The sequence below is a fragment of the Triticum dicoccoides genome, chromosome 2B (assembly GCF_002162155.2).
Source record: "Triticum dicoccoides isolate Atlit2015 ecotype Zavitan chromosome 2B, WEW_v2.0, whole genome shotgun sequence".
Classification (NCBI taxonomy): domain Eukaryota; kingdom Viridiplantae; phylum Streptophyta; class Magnoliopsida; order Poales; family Poaceae; genus Triticum; species Triticum dicoccoides.
This window is the reverse complement of record NC_041383.1, coordinates 14,494,860-14,505,793: the sequence shown is the minus strand read 5'-3', so window position 1 is coordinate 14,505,793 and position 10,934 is coordinate 14,494,860. Positions and strand designations below refer to the sequence as shown.

The 10,934-nt window shown below is 45.3% G+C and overlaps 1 protein-coding gene across 1 annotated transcript; it reads left to right on the top strand.

Annotated features, from left to right (window-relative positions):
- Window positions 1–4,348: 4,348 nt before the first annotated feature.
- Window positions 4,349–6,327, top strand: LOC119361759 (tyrosine N-monooxygenase-like). The gene is made up of 2 exons (XM_037626902.1): window positions 4,349–5,408; window positions 5,536–6,327. Exons 1-2 carry the CDS (start codon window positions 4,440–4,442, stop codon window positions 6,154–6,156), a joined length of 1,590 nt encoding a protein of 529 aa, XP_037482799.1. The 5' UTR covers window positions 4,349–4,439; the 3' UTR covers window positions 6,157–6,327.
- The last annotated feature ends 4,607 nt before the right edge of the window (window positions 6,328–10,934 follow it).

Sequence of the window (10,934 nt, the reverse complement as noted above, 5' to 3'; positions counted from 1 at the left end):
TGGACATTTTGCTTGGGAGTGTCCGGAGAAGAAGAAGGAGAACGAGGAGAAGGCACTGCTGGCCGGCTACGGCAGCGACGGACCGGCTCTCCTATGAAGTTTCTGCGTGAAGAATGGATATCAAGATTAGGAGGTTGAATGTTAGATTTAATCTTGATATTTTGTATCTGCATTTACATTTTTAGTTCTGTATGAGATAGGTGTCAGTATAGCGTGTGCAGAAGTACGTGCGACGCGTACGAGCTGGTGGTTTCAGCCAAGAAAAATCATGTATGGCGAGAGGCCGATGTGCCGTGCGAAGCGGTGCTGCATGAGGCAACGGGCTGCACAAGTTATCTGGCCGGAAGCTGCGTGAGTTGTGGAGAACGGGCAAGTAGCTAGTGGTTTGTTACAGTGCATGCATGAAGTTAGTTGAGCTAGGCGTGGGTTAGTGCATGGTCGTGTTGTTAGTGGCCGAGGGTTACGGTCAGGTTGTGTGCGTGCGTGTGTACTACTTAAGAGTTGTAAGCATGTTTCTTTTTGACAAGAGAATAGAGAGAAGAAAAGGCCGGCGGCTGTGTGAGGCAGCTCGGCACCAAATACTTGTGTCTCCATTGGTGTGTGTGTGTTGTGAGAAGCAACACCGAGAGGAAGAAGAGGGGTTGAGAGATTCAGCCGCAACAATGAAAAGGAGAAAGAGAGAGATATAGTCCAAGAAAACCTCTCGGCGACGATGGTAGGACAAACGTTCGGTGCATAGTTCATTTTATTACTATTAAGAATCGCAAAAGTTAGCTGACAAATTTCATTTTTAGGCTTAGAGCCGAACTGTTTGTTCGTCTATGTTGGTTTCTCCCTCCCGACTTTTACGTCGCTATAAACGCTTGAGTGTGGAATTAATGTTTGGTCGTTATAGCCAATAACCGACTAGACCAACAACCTTTTTTCTATGTTTGTAACCGATAGCTTATTTGTATGTACGCAAAACAACCAAGAATCACTGACCCAATATAAAGGAAAAAAATCATGAAATGGTAGGATAGAAAGAGATAACCTGTAGGACAATTTGTTCATCGCCATAGGAACGAGGTTGATGTCGTTGTTTGTCGTCAGATCCAACAGTCATAATCTACCAGGCCATGATGGTAATTATGTGAGTTACCATACTGTTACCGACATTCTTATGTTCATATGTTACAACTATCAATTAGGCAATATTGTCCTAGTTACCATCACTACCTCAAAAAGGCTTATACGTGAACTCCAATGAGTCGCGGGCGAGGGGGGGCTCCCGCCACATCTATTTTTAAAAACAAACAGTGGCGGGTAGCAAAGGCTACCCGCCACAACTAAGAGCGTAATTTGGGCGACAGAACTCATTGCCCGCCACAAGTATAATCTCCCAAACGGGACTTGTCTGCGTAACTCAGCATCAATGGGCTCTACCTAGCACCCGCCACAGGTAGATGACCAAGCAGTGACGAGTAGTGACTAGCAACCGGCACTAATTTTCCTTGCCGGATGTCCGGTCTTGGCAGAACATAGCTGTGGCGGGTCCTGCTTACTACCCGCCAGTGGTAGGTTAAAGAACCTGGGGCGGGCCACCGGCCGCACCCGCCACGGCTACTATCTTTCTTAAAATTCCGACGGGGGACTGGACAAAAATTACGTCCGCGTAGTCGGCCGTGAAAGCTAATCGCATATACAATCTTTTTCTTTGCGGGATCAAAGAAAGCAAAATTTAGCTACGTGATGTTCACTCTAGAAGGTGGAGGTCAGAATGATCGACGGTACTATGTGAGAAAGGGTAATTGGATTCGGAATCTTTGCCCTCAAATCACGTATCACACGAGCTACGCATGGATGTCAATTAGCGAGCAACATGCATGTGTAATAACTAGTCAACCAATGGTTTGAGCGGCGGTAACTCGTCAACATCTCCCGCATGCTCATGGAAGCACAGTACTGAGGCTAGCAGGAGCCGTTGCCTGCAGCTAGTGCGTGTGTGGAAGAGAATGGATCCGCACACTCGTGCATCATGTGCTACCTGCAGCTAGTGCGTTTGTGTGGAGGAGAATGGCTCCGGACAGTAAACGTACGTGTCGACTGACACCCACATAAACCCGGCCAGCCCCAGTGCAAAATTCCAAAGCAAGACCGCGTCGTACCAAATTTTGGCATGGCCAAGAGACAGCAGCCAGGAGCCGTCGCCTCGGTTGGCTCCCATGAATAACACATTTTAGTAATGATACTTCCAGGAGTATCCTTCTCTCGGGTTCTGCTAGCCCGTGTTCTTCTTTATTTCTCTACTTCGGCCTTGTTTATTTCAGCTTTGATCTGATTCGAATCACCTAGGGATTCACTTTAGTGGCAAAGCTGATTCATGGTTATATAAGATCATATTTTTTTCAGTTTTAGTTGTATTCGAATTACCTGTATATTTGCTTTAGTGGTGAAACTGATTTGAAATAGTTGATTGTTTCAAATTGTAGATTCAGTTTCACTGGCAAAGCTAGCTTCACTGGTAAAGCTGATTCGAGATAACCATTCGTTTCAGATTCCAGATTTAGTTTCACTGACAAAGCTGAATCTGGTTTCTAAAGCTCAAACAAGCAGGACTCTAGTGTTAGTTCAAAGCTGCGACATTTATTTTGGATTGGGAATATAACATTTAGATCATGTACAGTCAGTTACAAAAAATACGACAACTCAAACTCCCATGGACGCGGCCGAGCGCGTCTGCGGACAGTGATCGGTCAGACCACAAATTAACGTTTCCACAACCAGATACCTCAATTAGGAATCCTCAAATTCATCCAATTACATGCAAGTGAAACCTAAACATAAGCCAAGCTCGTCTGGCTCGATCGTTCCCTTGTTCGATGGCTGGCAGAGCCCCTCGGAGTGTTGGTCCTGTCGTCGGGGATGTAGGGTAGGACATGTGACACGCGCCAGCTCATGGACTCGAGGCGTTGTCATCTCCCATGTCCTACTCCTCATCGTCGGAGGTCGTCGCCTACACGTCCCTGGTCAAAGTGAGGTCAACGATGGATCCGTTATGGTCGGGGCCAACATGTCCACCACGACGTCCGGGGTTGCTGGTCACCCATATCGGCGCCGGAGAGTGTGAATCCACCTCACCTACATCCGTCGCAAGGGCTATCGCAGCCTCCTGCGCGTTCTGCCTCGCATGGCTGGCGCGTCGGGCCATATTAGCCTCCGACACGGACGGTCCATGGAAGGCCTCGTCATCGGCACACCAACAAAGGGGCAACATTTGTACGGCATTCAGATGCCAGACAGAGCGCACCGCCTCAGGCGAGGGAGCGACGATGCGCCTCCCGCCGGATTCCAGCGCCATTTGGCAGGACGTTATGGACTCCCGCCGGATCGAGTCCGACCGTTGTCGATTGTTCTCCTCGCTGGCGCAGCCGAGTGCAATGCGGATGGACATCTCCTTCTCTAGCCTGACTTGGATGAGGTCCCGGTTCGTAGATCAGGGACAAAGGAACGAAATCCGCTGCCCGCCATGCCGGAAAAGGCCGAGATCGCCGAAAGTAAGCTTGGGGCAGACGGGAGTGAAGTGGAGTGGCTAGGGTTTGGTCTGACAAACGGATCGGGATGAATATATGTGGGGTCGGGGTGGGCTAGTGTGGGTCGGATCTGACATGGCAGACGCGCCTGAGGGCGCTAGAACCTTCCAATCTTCGTCCTAGATTTGTGCTGGATATGAGGGATGCCGGTCAGCCCGGGTATTTAGGGCCGGTATGAGGAGCCCCACTGCGTCGCTTTTTCTTGACCAGTCAGTAACTGGGCCATCCGTCTAGGCGTTTGATGTGGGTACAAGGCGCTCGGCTATAGATACTCTAACGTCCGATGTTGAAAGCTTGTAATAATAGATGGTTGTGTGCATCAATCGGATAGAGGCCGGAAAATTGTAAATCTTTATATGCCTGTGACACTCTGAAATGAGAAGGATTTCCGTAAAACTTTTAAGGTTCCTTCTCACCTGCAAAGTCTGAATGAAGGACAGACTCCATGTGACCTAGCTCAGCAAAGGCCTTCTCTGACTATGCCAATTGGAAGAGCTCATGGAGATGATCAAGTGAAGAACGTCTCTACCTTAGTGGCCAACATTCACTTAATTTGCTCTCTATCATTTTGTCTAACCAAAAGGAGGTGGACTCTTCAGAATGCATTGAACATGCATGAGGCGACATGAATGGTATCTGTGGCCACGTGGGGCAAAGAAAGAAGTCACTAACTGAAAAAATAATTATTATGTACGTCAAGGATGATGCCCCTGTCTGTCCTATAAATACCCGCAGAACTAACCAGCAAAGATGCACCAAGCAAGAGTGTCTTCAAACACAACTGTTAAAACATCTGTCCATTACCGACTAGTTCCACAAATTGCCTTCTATCCTACTTCCTATAACACCCTGACCAGCTCGTGCAACATGGCTCTTGGTACTCTGGTTATCATTGCCACCATGCTGGTGTATTTTCTCTTGAGAAATAAAAGAGTGCTATTGTCCCACGAGCAATGGGGGCGACGAGGCAGGCTGCCCCCGGGGCCTGCGGCGCTGCCCATCATCGGTAACATGCATCAGGTGATTCTGAACAAGCCGGCGGTATTCCGATGGATCCATGGCCTGCTCAAGGAGATGAACACAGACATCATGGATCTCCGTCTCGGAGCTACTCATGTCATTGTTGTGACATGTCCACAGATGGCCTCTGAGGTACTACGAAAAAATGATGTAGTTTTTGCCTCCCGTCCCACCACCTTCGCCTCGGGCATATTCAGCTTCGGGTACAAGGGCTCCATCTTCTCACCACACGGAGACCAGTGGAAGAAGATGAGGCGTGTCCTCACTGTTGACATCCTTGCCTCGACCATGGAGCGAAAGCTCCACCACCTCCGGAAAGAGGAGTACGACCACCTAGTGAGGTACATTAAAAAAACTCATTGCAGCGACTTGGCATGTCCAGGCAACATTGTCAACGTCCGTCATGTAACCCAACACTTCGTTGGTAACATGATAAGAAGGCTTGTGTTCGGTAAAAGATACTTCAGTGACCTACCAGCTTCATCCACTAGTGGGCCTGGACATGATGAGGTGGCACATGTTGCCGCTCTCTTCATAGCCCTCAACCATCTCTACAGCTTTTGTGTGTCCGATTACTTCCCAGCCCTCATAGGCCTCGACCTGGATGGCCATGAAAAGGTTTCCAAGGATGCCTTGCAAACACTCAACCGGTTGCATGATCCCATTATAGAGGAGCGGATCCGCGAAAGGTCATCCACTCTTGAGAAATGTGGTGACAAGAAAGAGGCGAGAGACTTTTTGGACATCCTTGTTCATCTTAAAGATGCTGAGGGACAACCATTGCTGTCCCTACAAGAAATTAGAGCACAAACAGCGGTTAGTATGTCACCTTAAGCTCAATGCAAAGTTCATTCATTGTTCTTTGAGCCATATTATACATGTATTGACCTTTTCTGTTGCGTTGTACTGATTACTTTATTTATCCTCGCATCTATGGATGTAGGAAATGATGTTTGCAGCAGTCGATAACCCATCTAATGCGGTTGAGTGGGCACTTGCTGAGATGATGAACGTGCCAGAGATCATGCAAAAAGCAACTGAGGAACTCGACACCGTTGTCGGTAAAGATAGACTAGTCCAAGAGTCTGACATTCCTCGGCTAAACTATCTCAAATCGTGCATCCGAGAGGCCTTCCGCATACACCCATACCATGCTCTTAATGTACCCCATGTCGCCATGGCGGACACAACTATTGCTGGCTACACCATCCCCAAGGATAGGCACATACTTTTAAGCCGGCTTGGACTTGGCCGCAATCCCAAGATCTGGACTGAACCACTGCAGTTTCAGCCTGAGAGGCATTTGAACACTGCGAATGTACTTCTCACTGATCCAGGCCTACGTTTCATTTCATTTAGCAGTGGGAGGAGGGGTTGTCCTGGGATTTCACTTGGTACCTCTATGACAATGATGTTGTTCGCAAGGATGTTGCAGGGATTCACTTGGACAAAGCTTCCCGGTGTGAAGAGTATCAGTCTTCAAGAAGGGAATGCGGGCCTTGCACTAGCTAAACCCCTTGTTCTGCAAGCTACACCACGTTTGGCTGCACATCTCTATATATGATCCAATTAAAAAGATTCAATACGTGTTTTCTCATTTATGTATCAATAAAATGTATCTGGACTAGTGTGTGTTACATGTTTCTAGCGCTGCGTTCGGTTCCCATGTAATGTTATGACACTGCATGTGTGTACAAACAAAGAGGCAATCGATGATTGTATAACTAATGTAATGTGTGTACTTATCATTATGTAAAACAAAACCTCTGTATTTTCAATTATGGTGTACCATGCAAATAATCCTTGGAATTGCACAGAAGTTTTATGTTTATGTTGTATATATACATGCCTGGCTGTACAATTGTGTGCCAAGCTTTGACCCCGTCTTACCATTATGTCACTCATGCATTGATATGTTCTGTATTGCCAGTTGGTCTATGAACTAAGGTTTTTTATTCTATTAACTAGGGTTTCTTTTGTCGTGAGAAATATTTTCTTCTGAGATATAAAAGTTGTATCACCATGCATTTTAGTAGAAAGAACTTATACACAATGATTAATGAGCCGGGAAGGTTCCCTGCCATCGAAAAGGCGAAAAATAAGAAAATGCCCATCCTAATCAGGCTCAAGGCCCTGTTCATTTTCCCTTGCAACAACCAAAATTCTGAAGAACTGGACCGCCGCAGATTCTGCTTAATAATCAAGTGAAACAGGTTGTTCACAGATATGGCTTGGTGCTTGAATACGATGCGAGAATTCTTATTTTGGAAGTAATTTTCTAGATTTTAATTTGTTTAATGAATTGTATTTTGCAGGACACTATATTGTCAGGCTAGTGGTTGTTGTTGATAATGCTACAACTAAGTTCTTCTTGTTTGGTTTTACTCTCAGCTTTTCCGTTTATTGCTGCAGGTTCTTCATTTCAATAATTTCACTTCATTTCATCAGTGCAACAGCAAAGACAGAAAGACAAATTTACTGCTGAATTACACGGGCAAAGTTGCCATAGTAATTACACTTTTTTGCATAAACTGCAAATTAGTCTAAAGAACAGAATCGTCATTATCCACAGGTGTTTATGGAATAGTCTATCTACCTGTGGCATAGATCATATCATACATCGTACAAGTTGCATTCATGTAGTGAATTCTATATCTAGTATTACAAAAGGAAAAAAAGATCAGTTTTAAGTAGACTATATAATAGGTAGAGATAGAGTTTCCAAGTTTATATTGTACAAATCTGCTCTTTTTTCTTTTAGGTAGCATGATATTCATTGCTTTAGTAACTAGGGAATTAAAAAACTGATTGTTCCTAAAGTATTTCCAGATTTTCCTTAATTTTCTTAAATTAATTGTGCATTTTGTTAAAATTTAATTTTTCTTTTAATCATGAGTTTCACTTTATAAAAATGTGATAAGTTTTAATTTTTGTTGCAAATTATAATATAATTTTTTCTTTTATTGTTTTCTAGACACTAATGGCCTTTTGGTTTATGTCTGTCTCTTTCTATTTAATTTTTTGTCCGGCAGACAGTCAGACCAGCAAATCCGTAGGCATGCAATTTTTAGCACTTGTTGACTTATTTTATGTGTTTTCAAGAATTTGGTTATTTATATATTTCATTATGCCCGATGATCTGCCATGTGTTCTGCTGACGATCTAGTCGATGGTGAATTATGAATTCCTAATCCAATTGTGCAGCCATGTTAACACCAAATACAAATAGTACATGTCTCCGGGGAAAGGGTGGGTCTGAGACTGGGACTCGCAGCTACCTTATTTAAGAAATAACTCCAACTGGGTTTTGTGCTAGCCAAGCTCGAGTTTTATTTGTTTTACAACTTCTCTTTATTACTTTCATCAACTTTAAAAATGTACAGATATGATGTTTATAAATCATATGCATATATGTATCTCAAAGGTTACTTCTGAAATATGTATTTTTGTTGATTTGAGAAATATGCTATTATAGGAGTTTGCTGGCTGATATAGTTGACAGTGGATTTTTTTTTAATTCCTGTTTATAGCCTGCAGTGCAGACGTGGAGAATGGATAGTCATGCACTTTTGCTAGATTTAATTTCCACAATAGTCTTTCGGGTTCCGATAAGAGAAGTCCTCGTGTTCGATACTAACACCATCTCCTATGTTATATTACATACCATCATGCTATCCCGGAGTAGTTTTGCATAAGGGCGCCTTTATTGACTCATAATATGGCATCTAGGAGATACGTACAATGAGTACACACTATGTCTCTGCATGGTTAAGATGTGTATCATGGCGATCGACGTCTTCTGGTCTATATTGATGACCTCCTGGTCATTGCTTTTACATGTTCCCTGGTTCAAACAAGTTTGATCCGCAGCGGCAACAAGCTTTGTTCACCACGTATGGTCGGTGGATGCATGACGAAGAAGACGTTGGTACCCTGAACAGGTTGGGTGTAGTTTTCAATTTATCAGAGTGTTCTTGTAAGGGTTTGTGCTACTTAATATAGGTGGCCTTTTCGGAAAAGAAAAAGATGCACACGGCCGGCACCCGGTTGAAGTAGGCTTTTTTCTCCCTACTTGATTACTGGTTGTATCGCTGATGTTGCTTTACCAAGAAAGCTGGACGAAACCCTAGTTTCTGAAAAATATCTATCCGTTTTAACACCAATTAAAATATAATACATGTCTCCAGGTGACAGGGCAATTCCGAGGCTGGGACTCACAACCAACCTTAGCTTGTCTTCTAGCTGTGACCTGTGATTATCACAATCATTGACACTAGCCGGTCCTCCCTGACACGGTGTATATGAGAAGAGAAGAGAGGAGTTAAGGTAGCCACAGCCCGAACGATCGCATGGGCGAAACGCGCGGGGTTGAATTGTCATCGGGAGCACGTACCTACGTACTGTACGTCGGAGGTGGTCACATCTGCAGCAGCTGACATATGTGACACCAGTACGTGACGTACATCTAAAAAACGAGCAAGTTAATCATGTACCGTGTCAAGTGGCTCTACGTTCGTGGATGAGAACGTCCACAAGACAATCTAGCTTGCCCACAAGATTAGTCTCACAATACGATTCGGTGTCCGTCGTACGTAACTTGTCCATCACTGGTTGTGTAGGCAATAGTGTTGCAGATTGGACCGGAGAGAAGGCCTCAGGACCTTAACGTGCGATCCAGAACACGGCAGTGAAGAGACACAAGACGGCGATGACAGTACGAGCCTGTGCACAATCGAAGGGTCGACAAATGGAAATTCTCTTGGCTGTTCCGGATGCAATGCACTTGCCAATTTCAAATCGTTAAGAATAAGTTTGTTTTCCAAGACATTTATTAGCTCTCTCTTATGTAGAGGCGGGGAGTTGTTGCTCTCTCTTATGTTTTCTAAATTAAACTTCCCTCCCCGGGCGCTCCAGCGGTGGAAGGGTGGGGGAGGGGGAACCTCGGATCTGGGTGTCCGGTGTGAAAATAGGATGTGGGCTTGCGTGTAAGGCGGTGCCGTGGTTGGGGCAGCAGTCTCGACGTGTATGAAAATAATGTCCTCCCAATCCTTGCTCCACCTCAACGACAGTGCACCGGGCTTCAGCGCTGAAGGACCAGTGGATTCTGGGACTGATGTTGCTGTGGAGGCGGCAACCGCAGCAGTACCGTTGGTTGTTTTGTCCTCGAGTTTCATCCGCGTCCTGTTAGTGGCGGCTTATGCAGCATCACGGGGAAGCCTCGAGAGTTTGTGCAAGCTTTGGGTGGCTGGCCTGTAGGGAGCAACGACGGTGTGCCATCTTCTGGTGCTTCTATGTCGGCTTGGTCAGCATCGAGGCTCTCAACTCCTAGACTTCGAATCTGGCGACTACGACTTCATCTCCAAAATGTTTGACAGTGTGCATTAGACTACAAAGGTCGCCCGAATCTAGCAGTGGGGAGGCTGCCGAAGCGGCTGCGACGGCGCACCATCGGCCCATCCAGGAGATTGGAGGAGTGAGGTACCCTAGGGACCTAGTTGTAATATTTTTTTATGTTTCTCTTTTACTGTTTGATCTGTGGCTAATAGATCTGAGGGTCTTTTCAATTTTTCTTCAAAAATAAATTGTACTATGCAACCTTATTTTTTATGAACATTAATGTTTTCTAATAGTTTGTAGCTTATACTAATTTCCCAAAAATTAAGATTTTTATGTTTGACTCTTTTGTTTGCACCGGATGGGCTGTATGGTGTGCAATTCTTGTCAGGGTACCAAGAGGTAGCCGTGGAATTGATAGTCAGGTTGGAAAATCACTTGCTTGGCTGCTTACACTACTTTGATGAAGATCGAGGACGATGATCAACCATGCAAATAATTTGTGATGTATTTTATGCATGAGAAACCATGCAAATAAGTCGGGTGTGCCTGGCAGTACAAAGAACACTAAAGGTAATACAAATTACAACAGACCCATGGACCTCCTAGCGATGATTACAAGCACCGGAGCGACCCGAAGGTGCTCCACTATCATCGTCTCTCCCTCGCTGAAGCTGGGAAACCTTGTTGTACTAGAAAGTCAGTAACTCGTCATGATAAGGCCCCATAGGACCAGCACACTAGGGCAGCAACCATCACCGATGAAAAAAAGTTGTAGTACAGAAGGATCAAACTTGTACATACCCAAACAAAGACAAATCAAGACCGTATCTAAACAGATCCACCGAAGACTAGCATCAAGTGAATCCCTCGAGGTTCGACGGAGATGCACGTCCACACGCCACCCAGCGACGCTAGACGCACCATTGCACCATCAGGATAGGGAGGAATGCGCGAGACATTATTCCTACAAGGGACATCATCGCCGCCACAGAGTCCCAACCAAGA

Excerpts from the sequence above, each read along its gene's own strand:
- LOC119361759 (XM_037626902.1), top strand. The coding sequence starts at position 4,440 with ATGGCTCTTGGTACTCTGGTTATCATTGCCACCATGCTGGTGTATTTT. Across the intron at positions 5,409-5,535 it reads AAATTAGAGCACAAACAGCG|GAAATGATGTTTGCAGCAGT; the intron begins GTTAGTATGTCA and ends CTATGGATGTAG.